General features: G+C 28.8%; 5 protein-coding genes across 10 annotated transcripts; 2 read left to right on the top strand and 3 right to left on the bottom strand.

The window, feature by feature from the left end:
- Positions 1–137: 137 nt before the first annotated feature.
- LOC125074008 (DNA-3-methyladenine glycosylase 1-like) lies at positions 138–965 on the top strand. Its single transcript, XM_047685177.1, has one exon. The coding sequence runs from the start codon at positions 338–340 to the stop codon at positions 920–922; it is 585 nt and encodes a 194-aa protein (XP_047541133.1). The 5' UTR covers positions 138–337; the 3' UTR covers positions 923–965.
- A 3,274-nt stretch (positions 966–4,239) lies between these two features.
- LOC125073938 (nucleoside diphosphate kinase) lies at positions 4,240–4,869 on the top strand. Its single transcript, XM_047685059.1, has one exon. The coding sequence runs from the start codon at positions 4,350–4,352 to the stop codon at positions 4,809–4,811; it is 462 nt and encodes a 153-aa protein (XP_047541015.1). The 5' UTR covers positions 4,240–4,349; the 3' UTR covers positions 4,812–4,869.
- A 369-nt stretch (positions 4,870–5,238) lies between these two features.
- On the bottom strand, positions 5,239–11,679 carry LOC125073901 (zinc finger protein ZFP2-like). 3 transcript variants are annotated; one of them, XM_047685006.1, is made up of 11 exons: positions 11,546–11,679; positions 10,983–11,168; positions 10,559–10,868; positions 10,260–10,385; positions 9,700–9,843; positions 9,401–9,544; positions 8,573–8,876; positions 7,411–7,501; positions 7,011–7,087; positions 6,458–6,615; positions 5,239–6,175 (listed from the first exon to the last, which is right to left on the bottom strand). In XM_047685006.1, the coding sequence occupies exons 2-11, from the start codon at positions 11,112–11,114 to the stop codon at positions 6,039–6,041; spliced, it is 1,623 nt and encodes a 540-aa protein (XP_047540962.1). In that variant the 5' UTR covers positions 11,115–11,168; positions 11,546–11,679; the 3' UTR covers positions 5,239–6,038. The 3 variants fall into 3 exon arrangements, with proteins under 3 accessions (XP_047540962.1, XP_047540970.1, XP_047540952.1); XM_047685014.1 differs by lacking the exon at positions 11,546–11,679 and adding an exon at positions 11,287–11,403; XM_047684996.1 differs by lacking the exon at positions 11,546–11,679 and having other exon boundaries at positions 10,983–11,276.
- A 1,433-nt stretch (positions 11,680–13,112) lies between these two features.
- On the bottom strand, positions 13,113–16,107 carry LOC125073927 (cyclic GMP-AMP synthase-like receptor). 2 transcript variants are annotated; one of them, XM_047685039.1, is made up of 2 exons: positions 15,977–16,107; positions 13,113–14,446 (listed from the first exon to the last, which is right to left on the bottom strand). In XM_047685039.1, the coding sequence occupies exon 2, from the start codon at positions 14,436–14,438 to the stop codon at positions 13,269–13,271; it is 1,170 nt and encodes a 389-aa protein (XP_047540995.1). In that variant the 5' UTR covers positions 14,439–14,446; positions 15,977–16,107; the 3' UTR covers positions 13,113–13,268. The 2 variants fall into 2 exon arrangements, with proteins under 2 accessions (XP_047540995.1, XP_047541004.1); XM_047685048.1 differs by lacking the exon at positions 15,977–16,107 and having other exon boundaries at positions 13,113–13,899; positions 14,104–14,754.
- Positions 15,840–17,516, bottom strand: LOC125073947 (general transcription factor 3C polypeptide 6). 3 transcript variants are annotated; one of them, XM_047685070.1, is made up of 4 exons: positions 17,204–17,516; positions 16,911–17,105; positions 16,610–16,783; positions 15,840–16,108 (listed from the first exon to the last, which is right to left on the bottom strand). In XM_047685070.1, the coding sequence occupies exons 2-4, from the start codon at positions 17,065–17,067 to the stop codon at positions 15,981–15,983; spliced, it is 459 nt and encodes a 152-aa protein (XP_047541026.1). In that variant the 5' UTR covers positions 17,068–17,105; positions 17,204–17,516; the 3' UTR covers positions 15,840–15,980. The 3 variants fall into 3 exon arrangements, with proteins under 3 accessions (XP_047541026.1, XP_047541035.1, XP_047541043.1); XM_047685079.1 differs by having other exon boundaries at positions 17,369–17,516; XM_047685087.1 differs by having other exon boundaries at positions 17,378–17,516.
- Positions 17,517–20,608: the final 3,092 nt, after the last annotated feature.

The raw sequence follows: 20,608 nt of genomic DNA, 5'->3' as shown, positions 1-20,608 counted from the left end.
ATTATATTACCTTAAAAAATATAAAAAGTTGATCTTCCCCGCCAAATTACTATCACTGCCCACCGGTGACCGCACAGCGATCACTGTCACTGTCAAAAGTCAAAGTTCGTTGTAATTAATTTAATGAAAATCAATGTCTATCTATATATATTCTTTTTGACATAAAATTGTCTCTTTTAGTATTTTTAAAAATACTTTGTTTTGTTTACAACTAATGCATATTTATAATTATGACTAAAAGTGCAAATGAACGCCTACTGTTTGATGAGAAATAATTGAAGAATATTTTATTTTGTTTTAAGATAAATACTTAATAAAAAAATATATCTTCATCACAATGTCAACAAACACATTAAATATAAATAAGAAAGTAATTAGATGTGGATGGCTAAATGATGACCCACTATATATATCATACCATGATAATGAGTGGGGAAAGCCAGCTTATGACAATAGATACCTTTTTGAAATGCTCTGCTTGGAAGGACAACAAGCAGGATTGTCATGGATAACAATTTTGAAAAAACGTGATAACTACCGTAAACTTTTTTATAACTTTGATCCAATTAAAATCATTAAATTTAATGATAATGATGTGGAAAGGCTTTTATCTAATCCTGATATTGTTAGACATAAAGGTAAAATTGAGTCAATAATAAACAATGCAAAATGTTACATTGATATGAAATTAAATGGAGAAGATTTTTCTAAATTTGTCTGGAACTTTGTTGACAATACTCCCATTGTCAATAATTGGACAAATGATAAAGAAGTGCCATCCTCAACCGAAATCTCTGTTGCAATTTCTAAGGCTTTAAAGAAAAAGGGATTTAAATATGTTGGCTCAACTACTTGCTATGCATTTATGCAGGCTTGTGGCTTAGTTAATGACCATGTTACTGATTGTATCAGTAGAAATTAAACCTTCTTATTTAGTTTCTTATATAAATTATTATTTATTCATATGTTTTGTTTGTTTCTTGAGTTCATCTCTATGTCTAAATGTTATAATTTAGATTAAATTTTTGAATTTAAGTACGAAGGTAATTGTTATTTTTTTATTTTTAATAAAAGTACTTACATTGTTCATTATTTTATAATACAGATATTTAAATTATTTTTCAATAATATAAATGATTGGTTTTATTCAATGTTAATAATACATTTTATCATTCTTAAAAAAACCTATATATAAGTTGTTTAATAATTAAAAAGGATACTTTATAATTTATTGTATACCACAAAATGAAAAAAAAATGGTAGTAGTAGGTCGATAGGTAGTGCTGTAATAATAAATAAAAAAACATTAATCTATAACTAAAATTCATAAATAAATGCAAATATAGAATTCACATATTATATACTAATTAAAAAAAAATATTATCAATACATATAAAATTCTCTCTCTTCTACAATTAAGAATCTGGCATGCTTATTTTTAATAATCACCATGGCATGCCTTTTAAAGTTAATTCCTTTTTTATGACTGAATTCATCCTAAATGTATTTATCTCTATATAAATTACATAATTCACAGTTCAAATAACACCAAATTTAATTTATGCACTTTTTTCTTCTAAATACGGCATGCATATGGGTTTTCCATATTTTTGGGCATGTCCATCATAGGGTAGTTTTATGTAGAAAAACACAATGTTACACACTAAAGCGTATTTGATTAGTACGACAAAAAGTACATCAATTACATTTATGCTTTTGCCTGAAGCCTGCCAGCCATTTCAGAAAATCATTAATTTGAAATAATTTGTTAATGGTTAAAATCTTCATAGTCTAAGAGCCAGTGATCGGCAGACTTACGGTATAGTAGCAAATGCAATACTGTATATGTACTTATTTATATATTTTTAAGTATATGAACTAAATTAAAATTATAATATGTATATGAATATAGAATACAAACCAAGATGATATTATATTAGAACTAAATAAAATAAACTGGGAGGGATCTGTCGGAAAAGTGGCAAGGTGATTTTCGTGAATGGCTACTCGACGATGATTAACTATGCAAAAATTAGCCTGCTACAAATGGTTGAATTGTTTTATTTAAATTTAGGTATTCGCGTCAGTATGGCGGGCTGTAAGTCACACCTGAGAAGTATGGCATTACGCTACCACCTACTTCATTTTTTTTCGACTATCTGAAAATACAAGAATTTTTGTGAAACAAATCGTTCGACACTCGTTATTTATCCGACGCGTTCGATTAACGTCCACGCGATTGGACCGCCGGTGCGAGCGCTATGACCATCATTTTCCTTTTTGCCTTTACGTAATGAGACCCCTGAAGAACCGCCATACTGGTACAAATGACCTAGTATTTTGTGTCATCATCTCCCGGTCTATTACCAGAAATTTTACATATAATTTTGTGATTTATTTGCTTTCTTTATTTTTTGCGTTGTGTCATTTTCGTAATATCACCCCCGCTTTACTTTATTTAATAGTAATTGAATGAAATTAATATGAATTGTAAGTTTTGGATATCTCGATTTCTCTAATATTGTTTGTCAACTTTGAAATTATTCTGTTGGTAATAAAATCGAGGACTATTGATGACAAGCATCCTATTTCCTTATTTTGGTCGACAGGAGAATCAATTGTAGTTAAATGTTGTTTCTACTGCAACAACCTTTACAACAAACAACGTAAACCTACTGGTTTACGATGGCCAAGACTATGTAAGGACTATGTTTGCTAACAGCAGATATAAAAGATTTTTTGAAATAATTTTCGATCACTTCTGCTTCCATTTGATGTAGCGGCATATGTAGTATAGATGCTTGCGTCAGGAGTGGTCCCAAATATTTTTACTTTTTGAACGTCATAAAGTCAGCTTTAGCAACAAACAAGAAACATCAACCTCATGTTCAATAAAAGACGCCGACTCCACTAGTGACCAATCAATATTGCAGGTATCAGCACATTATCGTTTTACATCCATTCCAGCAAAATTACGCCTCAGAAGTATCTTAAGTTTAACTTTAGAAGGGCGCAATTTATACGAATTAAAAATTAAATCATGATAGGAAAAGGCTTCGGCACGACACTGACCGTGCTTGGAAATGAGATCAGGAGGAGACACAACTGTAAGGCTAAGAAGAGAAGGGGTGAAATGTGAAAATCTGTGGGTCGCTGAAAGGATATGCATATTACGCGCATTACATATAGATGTAAAAAAATAATATTATGATTAAAAAAATGCAATAGATTTACGAGTCCTGCAACGGTCTTTAGAAATATAAAATAACAGTTGCAAATAACGCATGATAAAGTGAACCCGCGTCACTCGTTGACAGTGCCACTTCTTTTGCAGCATAATCAAACATAAACCTAAGTGATATCGCCAGTTATTTTTTAAATAATGAATAATTTAAAGGCTATTTATCATGTTATAACAAGTTAATCAATACAAGAGTATAAGCAAAGATTAGATAGATGAGTTAAATAAAACTGTTTTATATAGGGCTTTCTGGGCATAACATTAACATTTGGTTTCGGTGTAATCAAAGCCACTGAGGTCCGCTTCCCTGTTCATCTGCATTATGATTAACGGCGCCGCTGTCACAACGTGGTCTGCGTGATGGCACCTCTTAATACTGCTTACTGTGATTATATTTGCCAAAGTTAGACGCTTATTTAATTTCATCATGCGCTGTTCGGTACTGAGATTTTGCGCACTAAGTTACGGTACGTTATCAATTTTGATCACAAACCATTTAGTTGAATGTGAGTGACCGAAAAGAGCTGACAATAATTGTTGAAAGCATATTTGTATTCTTAAAAAAAAATCGGAATTTTTATTGTGTAGTCATTTACCAGCCACCTGTTACGAGAAAAATAAAAAACATTTTTGCTCTTGAATATTATTTTTTACAATATTAAATTAAATGCCTTATGCATCAAAGACAATCATCAAGATTTTTGTAATTATTTTTAAGCGAATATTAAAAAAAACCACAGTGTGATTTAGGCAAAGAGACTTTTTGCTGCGGCCAGCTTAAAATATTCCACTATTTCAGGCTTGTTCAAGTATCATGCAAGACGTGAATAAATATATAATAAAAGCTTAATTAGAAAGTGTGTGTTTTTGAATACTATAAGAATATTTTTAAGTGATTTCTTTTTTGTCTTACTAGTGTAGACGAAGCATAAGAATAGGATTATATTTAATTAATCTGACAACACTGGAAATGACATAATAATATGTCATTTCCTTTTCCTATCTCTTTTGTCATTGACCGGCTCCAGCTGCAGAACTATTTTCTTACCATCCTTCCACGCTACGTGTGCTTCAGTAACCTATACCAGTAGAAATAAACCACATCAACATGGGCGAACAACGTGAAAGGACTTTCATCATGGTTAAGCCAGACGGTGTACAGCGAGGTCTCGTCGGCACAATTATTGAAAGGTTTGAGAAGAAAGGTTTTAAGCTTGTAGCTCTTAAATTTGTATGGCCGTCTGAAGAACTTCTACAGAAACACTACAGCGACCTTTCATCACGACCATTCTTCCCCGGTCTCGTGAAGTATATGAGCTCAGGGCCAGTAGTACCCATGGTATGGGAAGGACTTAACGTTGTGAAAACCGCTCGTCAAATGCTCGGTGCAACTAACCCCGCTGATTCCCAACCTGGTACCATCCGTGGTGATCTCTGCATTCAAGTTGGCCGTAATATCCTCCACGGATCAGACAGTGTAGAATCCGCAAAAAAAGAAATCGACCTCTGGTTCACTGAAAAGGAAGTCGTCGGATGGACTCCTGCTGCAGAAAACTGGGTTTATGAATAATTCAGTAAATCTTATTCCATTATAATTTAAGCCAATAAATAAATCACATAATTAAAAATACTTTCGTTTTATTACAATTGTATAAAATCTTTTAATTTTAACATTATATCTAATTAACAAATTAAACAAAGCTTATTAATTTGTAACAATATTTAGATTACGAATCAAAAACTCTAGAAAAAAACAATTTGCTACAGATAGCTTCGTATGTTCTCCAATTTTAAAGTCAATTTGGAGGTGTTCTGCATATTTTGCCTGAATTATGTTTGCTCACAAATGTTGTTCCGGAGAAAGGGCTTGTCTCGAGAGGTGCTTGAGTTCCACGGACTGTGTAAACTAAGTAAAGCCATTGCCATCTAGTTTTTATGTTGACTGGTTAAAAAAAAATTTAATTTATTAAGGAATGGGGCCTAAATAAAACAAGATATGGTTTCTATTTCTTCTTACTATGTATTTCGGTCATTATTACTTTAAAAAATGTAGTCTTAATACAGAGAAGCATCATTCTGATGGTTTGACATGGGACGATTTGTTGTATTACCTCTGACCAAAATTAACTAATTACAAGAATTGTAAAAAAACTATACATTTTTATTAATAATAATTAAGTTAACAAGTTCATCCCATTTACTAAAAATTTCCTTGAATCCATCTAATTTAATTAAATCGTCATCTTTAATCTATACTAATCTATCATACATACTAATATTTACATGTGTGAGAAATGTTACAACAGTACCGTGTTTTCAATTTCATATCAAAAGATGATGATATAAAACACATTTTCTTAATTCCACAGCCAATGATATTCCTATTATTAATATATTACATGGGCTCAAATAAGCAGCCCTTCAAAAAGCCCATCTATACAGGTGCACATAATGTACATATGACACTAAAAATACAAAAATAAATCTGTCAATTGGTTGTATCTCACACTTAAATGTATTGGCAGTGTTTTGTTGCATATGCAACCGATTTATTCCTACAATTTCAAAGGATCTGCTAAATATAGACTACATAGTAATAAATTCACTTTACAATATTTCATGATTACTTCCTTGTAAAGTCTTTAAATATACATTATAACTGACTCCTGTTAAATTAGAATTGATTCTATGAGTTAAATTATGTACAGAAACATAAATATGTGCTTTTATATTCAGGTAATATAAATCTTACATTGTGGGTGGGGAATAAATATAGAACTTAAATTAGTGACTAAACTCATAGAGTTTGATCATTACGAAGTTCAACTTCAACAGTGGTCTGTGTTCCTTGTTGTTCAGTAGATTGTTGCTGTTGAGACCCTTGTTGCTCTTGTTGATTTTGTTGTATTCTTGAAGGTAATGGGGCAGTTTGACCTAAAGTTTTAAATGTTATTAAATATAGCTTGTATGTTGACTTAAATATGTTGTATGAAGACAATCACAAATACTTCATTAAATAATATTCATTAAGTAGCTGTTATAGTTGAAATATTATATTATTATTAGTTTTCTTTCTAAGCTGTTATAGTTATAAAAAATGACTTAAAAAAGACATAAAAAATTATTCACATGATTAGTTTTAATACATATTTTATAGAATTAAATATTAGTTTTATGATAAAAAATATTTTGAAAACAATGATAAAAACCACTAACCATATTTATCGTGTATCCCTCTATGTCGCTTCAACGCAAAGCGATCTGCAAATGCAGCAGTACAAATATCACACTTGAAGGGTTTCTCTCCGGAATGCACTTTTGCATGGTTTTTAAGATGAGCCGCCTGACTAAACGCTGAGCCGCATGTGTCACACCTATTACAAAATAATAAAGAAGTGAAGTTAATTATCTGCTTAAGCATGGTGAGGTATTTTTAGTTTTATTATAGTACTGCTATATTGATATATATATATGTTTATAGACATTTTCATATCAAACACTAAATATGAAAATATAAATATACTATAAATACTTAGTATTGATATATAATAATATAAGAGAAATTGCATCCACTAATGACTGATGATCTTGGGCTAGCTCATTATAAATGATTGTTTAATGGGTTATCATTAGTTTATCCAAAACAATTATTTTCTATATTACTGAGAGTTAATAATACATGTTATGACCCTATATGAGTTTCAAATTAAAATCTCACAACATAAAATAGTGACTAGAACACACAAATGAAAGATATATTTATACTTACTTGTAAGGTTTCTCGCCTGTGTGTATACGACGATGATTCCATAATGTCGCATGCCTCGCGAAACCTTTGTCACATACCTGCATTACAGAATTAAAATTAATGTAGTATTTTTGTCGTATAAATTATAATTCTAAAGCATTTATGATAATTGCGTAAAATTCTGTTGAACATATTATTTATTTTGTACCGGAGAACATTTTGATATAATATTTTATGAGTAAGTTAATACCTCTAAAATGATTATAATTAACAATAATAGCTAATAACCAGCATGTCTTAAAATTTACCTTTTTATTTTATACTATTATCTATTTAAAAATATTTTTTATTCAAGTAGGCTCATAAGAGCACTTTTAAATAATGATGTTACAGTGTGTGTACTGTACATTCTAATACCTACCTCACACACATATGGTTTCTCTCCCGAATGTGTTCTTTCGTGATTCTTTAAATGTGGAGACTGTGAGAATTGCATTCCACAAGTTTGACATCTGTTAACAAAAAGTTATATATATAACAAACTTTTAAATAAATTATTGACAATAACATAACAAAAATATATTTAAGATGCTTTTGAGTCTATTAAACTACATTCAGTGGTTAAGTGAATCTGATATTATTATATGAATATGAAATATTATTCCGTCTTTATATTGAATACAATAATTGTAAAAAAAAAAAAAAAATTTGGAATCTGTTAACTACAGGTAATATGTGCTTTAAGAACATTAACATGGCTACTTTAATTATTACAAAGTTATGAAAGAGCCTATTAAATAGAGATAAGAAATAATGACCAAATAATAACTTTAGTGCAATTTATTTGTATCATAAACTTATATCAATTTTAAGTTTATTCTTTGTGAAATTGACCAAATATTTCATGAAATATTACAAAACATACCACATAAATATATAAAATGACAGGAATCTGAACATGATTGCAAATTTTTTATTATATTATAATATTTATGTATCATTAATGTAAAAAGTGTAATCATGTCATAAAGCCTTCATTTTACAGTGGGAAGATCCTTTTTATGTATAAACCCTTTTAATTATATGGTTATGGTAGTAGGACATTTTTTTAAGCCTATACTTATGGTTATTTAAATCAGTAGAACTTTCTAAAAATTGTTCTTCAAATATACAACAACTAAATAAACTATGGCTCAATACAACTCTGTTTCTTCAAATAAATATTTGTTTTTTTCATTAACATGTACATAATAAATGTAATATTCAGAATGGCAAGCTTTCATTGAGAAAGAAGTACAAACTAAATTAAATGTATGAACATTTTGCTGAAATGAAATAATGTCTTAAAATGAATCTCTACACAATAAATTATGTTCATGAGATACTTTTTAATGATCATTCAATTTATTTTTGAACTATTTTACTGTTCTTTCCAATGACAAGCTTCAAAATAAATATATGAAAAAAGACCATGGTTAAATGGACCAGTTTCAAGTGATACAATCACATTTTCCATTATTAAAAAAAACTGTGAGAACACTACTGTAACAAAAACATTAAAATTATGATTAATTGATGATTACCTGTATGGTTTTTCTCCTGTGTGTATTCTTGAATGATTTTTAAGATAAACAGCCTTGGCAAATGCAATCCCACAAATGCCACATTTGAAATTTTTTTCACCAGAATGTAACTTTTTATGAGACCATAATGATGAGTATCTTGAGAAGGAGCCACCACATATGTTACAATGAAATGGTTTGTCTGCATTCGCTTGGTTATTTTTGTTTTTATTTCCACCAACAAAAACTATACCAGAACCATTGCAGTTTTGACACTTTGTTACAGATGCTAAATTTCTTTTTTTCACAGGATGATGTCCAGGTACTGCAATTAGAAAATATATTTTATATTTAAAATTGGTAGGCAGCAATTGAGCAAAGATGAAAAATAATCACCACAACCTTTAGACATTGGCACTGTAAGAAATATTAACAATCTCTTACACCACAAATATTTCCACCAATTTTGAAAACTAAAACATCCCTTATGTTTGCTGTTTCACTGGTTCACTCAACCTTCATAGATTTGTGTGGAGTTCTTAAAAGATTTAATATTATTTATATTCTATATTTCATAAGAATATTTATTCCATATTGATTGAACTTTTTTCAAGAAGGCTTTTCCTAGTTATACGGCTTAGTGCACCGGTGTGTTCCCACCACTCATGAGGTAGTCGACCAGCAAATAGTAAAACTTTATATTGCTTTATTGCAGTTAAAATATATAATGCAATAACAATTACAAAGAACATAAATTTTATTGCTGTTGGCACAAAAACAATGCAAGATGCATTATATTTCTCTGTCTTAAAAAAAATATAAGTTTATAGTTTCTGAATAATTTCTTACAAGGTTTTTGTTGTTGTTGTTGCTGTTGCTGTTGATTACTTGGTGCTGTTGCTAAAGGATCAGTTGCATTTTGAACTCCACTGACACCACCCACTTCAAATTTCACATTATTTTCTGTTGCTACAAATATTTGTGTTGAATTTACTGAAATTGGAAAAAAGCCCTCAATATTATTTGTAACTTCTAACAGAACTCTGAGAAAAGTTCCCATTTTCTTTAAAGTTAATTACAACTGGTTGTTTTTTATTAAAAATATTAGTGACTAAAAAACTTTTAATAACAAATCATTTTCAACTAACTTTGGTTATTTCTTTGTTCAACTGAATCTTGAGCTATGCAGTTTTCACATCTAATTAATTTCGGTCCTTTTCTTTTGGGGTTATTAGCTATTGGTCCTCCACATGTAATACACTTTTGGACTTTGTCAATGATTACTGGTTTAGCTGAAAATATAAGTATATATTAAAAAGTTAATTAAATAAAATATTTCTTTTTTCTTAAATATCTGTATATACCCTGTGAGAATATACAATAGTAAAATCCTAGCGTTCACCAAGTGTTCGAAATTCGACTATAATCATTATTACAATTTGAGGAAACAATTATATGTATTAGCATGTTTTAAATATATTTTCTACTTTTGTTTTCAGTTTTTTATGTTGATAACACAAAAAATAATTAGTAGCTACAGTGTTTAAGTAATATGAAATTATTTAAAAACTTAATAGAAAAAAAACATGGAATTATCATTGTAAGATGGGCTTGCTAACTATAACTTTCAACATAATATAAACTTTGTCATTATATAAAATTTTCATTTATATGAATGTTGTTTAAATAATCAATATATATCACTTACTGTCTTGAATCTGAACATGATGTTGTTGCTGATCATTTGGATCTGTTGAAAGGATTTGTATATGAGGTGGCATTGTTACTTCATTAGCTGTGCTGACTCCTGTTGCCACGACTGTTATATTGCTATCTGAAAATTTATAAATTTAAATGTTAGTCTTGTAAAAAATCATAATAATATGTCGAAATCATCAGTAAAATATAATCCGTTGGATTAAATATAAACTAAAATTAAAATAATTTTGTTTGAAAATAGAATATGATTTATTATTATTATTATGAACCAAATAAATTATTATTTACCTGCATCTTGGGCATGTATCCTTTTATGAGCATTAAGTAATGTGAGGTGGCCGAACATCAATCCACAGACATCACATTTAAAACTAATATTTGATATTGTGTTCTGAATACCATTTGGTGCAATTTGCATTTGATTTACAAGGGCATAGTTGTATGAAAATGGCTGAGCTATGTAGCATGTTTTGTCATCGCTGGTAGTTAGTTGTGCAATGTTTACACCACCAGTGACTCCACCTGCTCCACCAGCTGCCCCGGTACCAATTTTGCCAATCATATTAACATTAGTTGTATAACAGAATGTTGGAAATTCCTTAAAGATAAAATACACTTCAAATATAAGACAATAATTGTTAAAAGCATTATTTTTTTCAGAATTCTTTTTAGCAGCTTCCTTGGTTTGTATTTTTAAATTGAGGACACATACCTGTTGTGTTTGTTGTGTTTGTTGTGTTTTCTGTTGAACATTTTCGATGTTTTTTCCTTGTGATTTTTGTGGATGCTCCTGGTATTGGAGGGTCGGAACCGAACCGGCTTGTACAGCGTTAGTTGTGAACATTGTAGCTTTATCTCATTACACTTTTATAAATAAAGAATATTGTCTCACAGTAAACTGTAAATAAAAAAATATATACAGTTATGCGATGGTTTTGTTGTTAAATGAGAATTAGTTAGACAAATTTAAAAGCGCGGCTAATTGTATACGCGAAAGAGAAACTCCCAAAACATACAGTGCGAAGGTAACGGGGAATATTTCTTATCATTCTACTCTACTCGTAAAAAGATCATTCGCCGATGAAAGCAGTGTCTCCGTAAATAGTGTCGATATAATGTAAGAAAAGGATGACGGACTATCTATAGACGCGCTTCAAGTAAACTATAGTCGCCATTGTTAATTTCTTTGCCACTGTTTGATGAATGAAAGCTCTAAATGCCACCAAAGAACGGCCGAGATGATAATAAAAAGAGAAAATAATATAATTGTCTTACCTTGATATTAATTAAAAATATTTTTTTTACGAAATGCACTGAATTCAGCGATATGATTTTATTATTTCTATCTCACTTTGAAATCTTGAATTCTCCATCTCACTGAATAAATGAAATGGCGATACAAATAAAATGGCGGCCAAATAAGTATAGACAATTAAGATTTAAGATCCAAGTGCGAGTTGTAAAATTAACATTGAATTTGAATTATTATGCTTAACTCAGATAATCTTTAAATTTTTATATATGTATTCGATATATATATATATATATATTTTTTTTTTATTTAATTTAAATGTTAAGATAATACTATACGTATATGCCAAACTAACTAAATAATAGAAATATTTATCCTTCTTGAGTTTGTAATTACATTATTATTAAATTATTTATTTTATATGATCGCTTGGGCATACTACAATTTAATTTAATAAAAATGCAAAAATAAAAGATATTGACGCTCGATATTTTTATTAGATATTTGAACCATAGAAAAGGCACAAGAGAGTACTTTTTTGCAGTACTATCTGCATAAGTAAATGTGATATACAGGCATAAAGAATGAAACTGAAAATGATACTTGCCAATAGGCATTTTCAGTTTCATTCTTTATTTATTATGTGCATTTAACATATATTTTAAATCGTAAATTAAAATAATACGGAATTATTATAAATAAAGAATTTCATCTTCACGTTTGTAATCTTATATGAGCTACGTCCGATGTGGCGTAACACTAAGTTAATAATTAATAATTATTTATATAATATACATATAAAAGTTAGGAGATTAAACGACGATACGCTCATTTATAAGCATATATTTAAAGACTTCTGTCATAGCTTTTAAATAATATATATTTCCGAAAAATTAGAATAAGCTCAAAGTAATAACTATACCTGACAAATTCCTTAATAAAAGTTTACCAACAAAAATAGGTCGTTCGAGTCGTACAGTGTTGTCATAGTGAGTAAAATTTATTGCAACTTTTGTCGCTTAAATAAACCTTTACGGTATCGAGTAACGATCAAATTTGACAGTCAAAGATTCGCGGCAGTCGTACAACCTAAGCGAGGTAATTAAAGTAAAAACAAACTTTATAACTTTAAAGATACCTATTAGATATTATTTTTCTCTTTGTATATTTTGGCCGTTGGTTTTAAAAAAAGTCAGTATTTATAGTAATACATTTTTAATACATGTTGTTTTTCGTATGGTACCTTCTAAGGCGGTCCCTAAAAATCAGCGTTGAACTTTGTGGGTTATTGTATTCTTTCACCATAAGCTGAATAGCCTTTCTATTTGTGTAGGTAAAGTGCTGCGCGGACATCTTATTTTTATAACATAGTCATAAAATTGTCCTTTTTTCTTTTTACACATTCACATTTGATTTTGTTTCACAAATACAGTTATTTCAATATTAAATCAAAATTCTTCGGAATCAAATAATAAATTATATGTAGGTACCTACTTATTTGAAGTAATTGTTATGATATTTATAAAAACTTTAAAACGTTCTTTTATTTAAATTTATTGAAATAATAAAAATGCATGAGTTATCCTCAAATAAATATATTTTTGTACATATCTTATTTTAATTACATATAATCGTAAGCCCTTAATTATTTTAGCATATATGTATATCTAATTTATAGAAAATATATTACTGGACATTGTATTTTAAATTTGTGATTGCATATTAATACATTATTACAATATATACTTAATATTTTTTACAAAAATATTTAAGTATAACGTCAGGATTTTTATGGCATCCATTTTCTATATCTTCTATTATACGGCACATACGATTGTGCCAATTTTCGCAGGTTTCTGGTTTAATCTTTTCTAAAACATTGTGACTTGGGCACCAAATATTCTTTATACAGTGATGATTTAATCGATCTCTAAGTTTTTTCAACATATTAAATACCAAAAAATACAATGAGTGCTTGGTCCAGTAACTTTCGTCGTTACTTGCACATTCCCAAAGAAAAAGAGTTTTAATAAAATAGCTCGAAAGTTGAGTGAAACCCTGTACGTCCCTGAAATGTTTAATTAGCTTTATGGTACTTTTTAAATTATTTCTGTTATTTAGTAATTGTCTTTCTTGAAATGGAAATGATAGTCGCCAATTATAATCATCAACATTTGGCTTGGGAACTACAAAATACCTAAAAATGTTGGAAGATTTAACTTTTATAAAGTCTACATTAGAGTCAATCGGTACTGTAGGTAACACAAACGTGAACGTTGGTACTAAATCAATATCAATTATATCATTATTGCCTTTTATAATTGTTATTGTGTTAGCAGGACCAGATGATTTCGTGTGAACTTTATACTTATGTTTATTGTTCAATTTTATTATTCTCATTTCACCTTCTAAGGGAAGAGTGTTTATAGCGACGTCGACTGTGCTCTGCATCCACGAACGAAATTTGGTCATTGATAACTTATACTCCTTATTACACCATAACAGAGTTTTGGAAAATCCTTGATTAACTGTTAAAGGCACTTTAGCCAATCTTCGAAACTCAGGTGGCATTATTATAGCTGTATAGTCATGAGGCGAGTTAGACGCGTCCAATTTAATTTTACCATAATTCACTGGAAATTTTAATATGATATTGATATCGTATTCAGTCGGTTTACCAACGCGTAATCCATCGAAATAACTGCCTAAAAAATCTAGATTTGGTCTTAAGCTGTCAAAAAGCTTGTCATTTCTTCGCATAATATTTATTAGTTCTTTCAATACAGAAAATACTATATCAGTGTTTTCTTTTCTCTCATTCTTGTTCATTTGTATGTAATGTCTATTAATTTCTTGAAATTTAACTTCACATTTCTTACTTTTAGCATGGGTTTTAGTTATTGACTTTTGAGGCATTTTCTGTCCTGAAATAATACACATAAATTAAAGCTTTGTCGTATGAAACGATTAAAATATACGGTAATTACAAACACCAACAAATTTTTAAAATACCAATTAAAAAATTGAAACATGTTATAAGCCCGGATCGTATGCTGAAATGGAAATAAATAACTATAAAAACCGCCGTGACCGATTAATATTTATTAATTTCATACTTTGAGCCATAACATATTGCATAAAGCGCGAGCTTATTCTGGAAGCATTATTTAAAATCTGAAATTATATAAATTGTAGGGAAAGCAAGAGAACAATCTTAGTGGCTCTTAAAACTTTAATCACGAATATAAATATTTGAAGCACATAATTACATAAAAATCTATATACTTATATAAAAAATGCTTATTTACAAATAATAAGAATTCAAATATTTTTACAATTGGAAGCTAGTTGCTTGTCAAAATATAATCTACCACAGGTTCGCGTAAAAAATTGCATGAGAATGGATAATTCAGAGGCATTTTTTTACCTTACCTAGATACCTTTGGAAGAGATAGTTTCATATTAAGAGTTGTGTGTCATCATTGAAAAATAATAGTAACACAGTTTCGCACACAAACGTTCCTTGACAATGTAGTCGGGAAAATTTTAATAAGGGAAGTAGTAAGTTAATGTTGGTATGATCGTTAAAATTTATCTATAAATATGGTGTTTTTACGAACATACATTAAGTTATAACTTTATAGATTGCACGGACAATTTTACAATAAACAATAGGTATTTATTATATATGTTATAACTTTACGTACCTACGTTTTATTTTGTCAAACACAAAAACACTTAATATTTTAAAAGAAAATCAGGTCACGTTTTTTAAAAAATTCACAGGCACTAGATTTAAAAAATAGGCGTACCGTGCAAGCAATGCAATACTGCACAATGACCAGTTATTTACAAACACGATTCATTTTAAATCAATTGGTATAATACGGGGAATTATTTCTAAAGGGGATTTACCATCATTGAAAGTTAAATATCGTAATTTTAGGGTTGCCATACGCCTTAAGCCTATGATATTTAGTGTAATGTAATTTTGGCAATTTTAAAATATCTGCTTTCATGTCTTGCAAGTTACAAAAAAAAACAATATATTCTGTCTGTCTGTTTTTTTGTCTAGATTAATCTTCAAAATGGATAAAAAGTACAAATCTAAATGATTGAATATATATACAGAGTACATACATTCCAAGGTAACCAGAGTATATCATAATTCTATTTGCAAAATATATGTAAAAATATGGTATACACAAATAAATAAACCAACCACCTTTAATTCAGTCAATCTGCAAATTAAGAAATTAAACAAATCTTTTTAATGTCTTTACTTTTCCATAAAAAATTTTTTTTACAGATCTTGTAACTAGTTTTTGATTTCTTGTCTACTTCATTATGTAACATAAAAGTTAAATTTTGTAATTCTTGATTACAATAGTTTATCTGTGTATATTTTATAAACATTTATAAAATTTTAATAAATTAAAGAAAACAAATCATACTGAATTATTGACTTGAATTAGACGCCCATTCTTTTTTAAATTTTTCTATTGCTTCTTGAATAGTCTTAAAATCAGCTGGTTTTATTTCATCATTCATAGAAGAATCTGTTGCTTCAACTGGGTGGTCCGTTTCTGTTTGAAATAATCATGATTAAAAATATTGACTTAAAAAACATAATTTTGTATGTCTTGCCTAGAAATAGATCGTAATCTATGTATACCTGAAGTAAGATTAAAGATTAACTCAATTTAATAGGAACTAGTGTTCCTGTTACTTTGACTTTGATAATAAAGCCCGCACACTTGCCTTGGCTTTGGCTGGGTAATCTAACTTAATTGTGTTAAATATAAAACAAGGATACAGGAACACAGGTTTTTTATTAAAGCATAGAAATATCAATGATTATAGGTTTAAATTTGAACAAGAAATCTTCGTTATAAAAAGATGCATAGCAAAGTTTTCATGTTTTTGAAATTTTATAACTGTGATTTGTTACCACAAGCCATTCTGTTTTGTCATATATGGTTATGGTCAAGAAAAATTAGTGCCATAGAATTGCACTATATCAAAGCATGTAGAAAGATGGTCAACATTAATTATATTGCATGGTTTAAATTGGAATTACTACAAACCTGCTTTTCCTTCTTTATGTGTCACATATGCATGTTCTACAGATATGAGCTTTCTTGTTTTACACAAGTATTTTAAATTTTTTTCAGGTAACTTGTCAAATAAAGGATCCGCACAATGAGGCGAAGGATCATCTTCAAAGAACATATATGTGCCTAATGGATTTTCTATAGTACCTTAAATCAAAAATAATGTTAATGTTGTTTCAAATGAATGAAAATAAATGTTGTTTTATAGTTAATTTCATGTTAGTCAATAATAAGTATTTAATATTTAAAAAAACACTTATAACTTATATATTACCAGTAAAAAAGGTGTCATCTAGTTGAAAAATTGGATTTTTGGTGTCAATGCCTAATACATGAATATTATTATATTTTTCTAAATTGACACTGTCTTCAAATTCAGCATAAACTAATATTTCTTCTACATCATCTGATGTAGTTTCTATGTTATTCATGCCTGGATGACTTAAGATTCAATATTGATCAAATAATTCTGAAAAAAATAATAACAATAGGTCTTGATTAAAATTTTTTCTCAATCGACTTCAACGTTCAACTGAAGCTATATATAATAAAAAAAATATTACGTACTGAGGCCAGTGTCCACAGATCAAGTGTTTTATTATAAGCCCAAATAAATTCAGCTAATTTCTATTGATATTATATTACTTTTACAATGTCTTATATTATCACCAAAAACTTTTTTTTTTACTATTAATTGACTTGTTAGGGGGTAGAATATAGAAAATTACTGACATTACTAACAAGTAACACTCGTAGCAAACACGTAGTTTCAATCCCAGTGTATTTTGTTATTAGTTGGTTACTTGGTTGCCAAAGATGGTCAAAGAATGAGAATTCTGGAATTTTTATGAACCTTGCTTTTGATATTTTGACAAATATGTCAAACTTTAGTTATATTGTCTATTATATAGTCTATATAATAAACAATTCTGAAGATAAAAGTATGAAAAGCAAGATAATGAATGAACGATTGATGAGAATGATTATTTAATTTGAATACAGAATCGATGTTTGTGCATTTTCCCCACACATACACTTTGGCCGATGATAAAATAAATATCGTAATTAAAATGTTTATCTACCTTTACCTTTATCTACACATATAATAAAATCGTAACTTATCGAATTCTGTACATAGGAAATATTTGAGAAATAATAGTACTGGGGGTATTTATTTACGCAATAGATCACAAAACTATGATTTTTAGAATTTTTGTCTGTTTATCTATTCGTTTGTTACCGTTAATCTCGGATCTGATGCGGTTTTCATTGATTTATACAGTAGTAGCCTTGGGGTAACATATTGCGTTTGTTTTTATTAAAATCGGGATGTTATGGAACCAGAGCTGATGAGGTTAAGACCTTTTTAAAAAGTTCGAGTGGTGTTACAGAAGGATGGATAATCCATTTGCATTTGAAAATAAATATTCTATAAAAATAAATAGGTACGGCGCAGATGATTTTATGTTTATACCCCGGTTCCTTCTCATTCTCAAAAAACTTTTAGTTTACTTTTAAGCGCGACCAGTTTTCAGTGCACACGGCTAGCTTTATGTGGGACTGTCGCGTGTTCACAACTGCAAAAAAATGTATGCTTTAATCACCGACGGCACTACGTGTAATATATACATTACACAGTAAGACAAATACATCATATATTTTTAATATATATATTTTTTTGTTATAGGGGGCAAACGAGCAGGAGGCTTATCTGATAGAAAGTGATTACCACCGCCCATGGACATCTGCAACACCGGAGGGCTTGCAGGTGCGTTGCCGGCCTTAAGAGGACTACAAGAGCTAAGTGCCCTTGAGAATCGCACGCACACACTTACAAAATCGACAAAAACGGCAATCCCGTGTACTAAGGGTTAAGCGAGGTAACGAGATTACGCCCAAATATTCTAATAGATGGCGCCAAACCGAGCGACGTAAGATCAATCATAAATCTCATAAAAAATAGATAGGACAACAGAATTATTTTTATTTCTTTCGATGTTAGTTAACAAATGATTATAAAATAAAACTGATTCAATTAAACTTACAATATTTTTATTTATATTTTGTATACAATAAAATAGACAGTTAGTTTTAACCTTTTTTTTCTATTATTTATATTATTATACCACAATTAGTTCTTATACTAAATATTGAAACATACCAATTTTTAACATTTTATAAAAGTTTAATGATCTATTTATATAATAAAATCGTAAGTGTTCGAAATCTGTAGTGTAGTGACCGTGGGGTAACATATAGCGTAGTATTTGTTCGTTTTATTAATATTGGTTCATAAAGAAAAAATATATATTCAATTTAAAAAAAAAATCTAATTATTTACTAGAAAAAAATGTTGTCAATTCGATTTGGTTGAATCATTGATGAATGAAAGGTTAATCATAATAGGTTTAATCATAAATCTCATAAAAATAGATAGGATATTTATATTGCTTTTGACTGTTATTCGAAAATGATTAAAAAATAAAACTGATTTAATTAAACTTAAAATATTTTTATTTATATTTAGTACTACAAAAAAAAACATTTAGTGTTAATTTCTTTTTTAAATTTTTTTATTTAATTTCACTTGTATGTATTAATGTTATTACATATGTCCTGGAATCTTGGAATAAATATTACACCCACTTTCAGCTGAAAGTTGGCACACATATTTAATCTCGATGACAATGCACGATTCATGAATTACTGCTATATTAAATCCAATATGGCGGACGTTACAAAAAAATTTAAATTTATGAATTATGTACAAATGACACTTCTAAATATTCTAGTTCTCTGGTTCACAACAATTACATTTTTTTTGTTAAGACTTTACTTTTTTTTATTATTATTAAAATTAGTTCATACATAACTTTAATTCTTATTACAAACAATCGATAAAATTAAACTCTTACGCAATATAAATAGCTTCCGTGTTATTGTTTTCGACTTTCTTTATTCTGTAAAAAATAAATATATGTTAGTAATTACATTTTTATTAATTATAAAATTATGTATTTAAAAAATATGTATCTTAATATGTCATAGTAGTTATAATGAAAAAAAAATGTTTCGAGTTCATGGGGATCGAATGTAGTCACTTGATCCCCATGAAAGTCAATTGATGTTTTCCTTCCTTTGACCAAATACTCTATCGTAATTATTAAGAATGGCTCGAAAAATCTGATTATATGCGAACTGATTGCACATTTTTCTAATAGATGTTTTCAATATTCATAATTTATAAAAAAAAAATATGTTTACTAATTAAATACTCTTACCTTTTAATATCGTTCATATGTATGTTCGGCGCTTGATTTATATAAACGTTTTTTAATTTTCCTCACGCGTTTCACTTTATTTCCCATATTTACACAATTAAAATTTATAACAAATAATATAATAAAAAAACAAATGCCTAATTACTACTACACTATTTTAACTTAATATATTTATTTACAAGAAAGAATAAAATTATTATAAGAAAACATGAAACAATGAATTTACAATTAAAATTACAAAAAAATATCTCGTAACGTAATGAATGATGCGGCGAAAAGATCGACACGTCTGTATAGCATCAGGCCTCGGCCGGCATTGTCTGTACACGGCGTTTACGCACACATGCGTACGCATTTTGTTCGAAAATAAGAATATCGGCTTTAAAAAAAATCTATTGATTTTATTAAAAAAGTGACACCCAGGTTAAATAGTATATTGCTTGTAGAATAATCTGACAAAAAACCAGAATTATGGAACGTATATAAGTATAGTTATTATTGATTAAAAGATCTTTTTAGAGGTAACTTTGTGATTTTTTTCTATCGTACCAAATTAATTACATCATGTTTTCAAAATAACAAATACTTAGCATGTATCCTGAAGATTATCATATATTTTTTTCATTTGGTTTACTGCATTGGATCATATACTTTTTTGCATTATAAAACTTGCATTTAGCTCATGTAGTCC

Source organism: Vanessa atalanta, chromosome 2 (genome assembly GCF_905147765.1).
Source record: "Vanessa atalanta chromosome 2, ilVanAtal1.2, whole genome shotgun sequence".
Lineage (NCBI taxonomy): Eukaryota > Metazoa > Arthropoda > Insecta > Lepidoptera > Nymphalidae > Vanessa > Vanessa atalanta.
Note: the sequence above shows the minus strand (reverse complement) of the source record. Positions and strands in the feature narration are given on the sequence as shown.

Bases quoted from the DNA above. Each gene is read 5' to 3' on its own strand.
- LOC125074008 (XM_047685177.1), top strand. From the start codon at position 338: ATGTCAACAAACACATTAAATATAAATAAGAAAGTAATTAGATGTGGA.
- LOC125073938 (XM_047685059.1), top strand. From the start codon at position 4,350: ATGGGCGAACAACGTGAAAGGACTTTCATCATGGTTAAGCCAGACGGT.
- LOC125073901 (XM_047685006.1), bottom strand. From the start codon at position 11,114: ATGTTCACAACTAACGCTGTACAAGCCGGTTCGGTTCCGACCCTCCAA. The intron at 10,869-10,982 runs GTATGTGTCCTC...TTTATCTTTAAG, and splicing joins AAACACAACAAACACAACAG to GAATTTCCAACATTCTGTTA. The intron at 10,386-10,558 runs GTAAATAATAAT...ATAAATTTTCAG, and splicing joins GATACATGCCCAAGATGCAG to ATAGCAATATAACAGTCGTG.
- LOC125073927 (XM_047685039.1), bottom strand. From the start codon at position 14,438: ATGCCTCAAAAGTCAATAACTAAAACCCATGCTAAAAGTAAGAAATGT.
- LOC125073947 (XM_047685070.1), bottom strand. From the start codon at position 17,067: ATGAATAACATAGAAACTACATCAGATGATGTAGAAGAAATATTAGTT. The intron at 16,784-16,910 runs GTAATATATAAG...TTTTGATTTAAG, and splicing joins AGATGACACCTTTTTTACTG to GTACTATAGAAAATCCATTA. The intron at 16,109-16,609 runs GTTTGTAGTAAT...TATTTCAAACAG, and splicing joins ACATAAAGAAGGAAAAGCAG to AAACGGACCACCCAGTTGAA.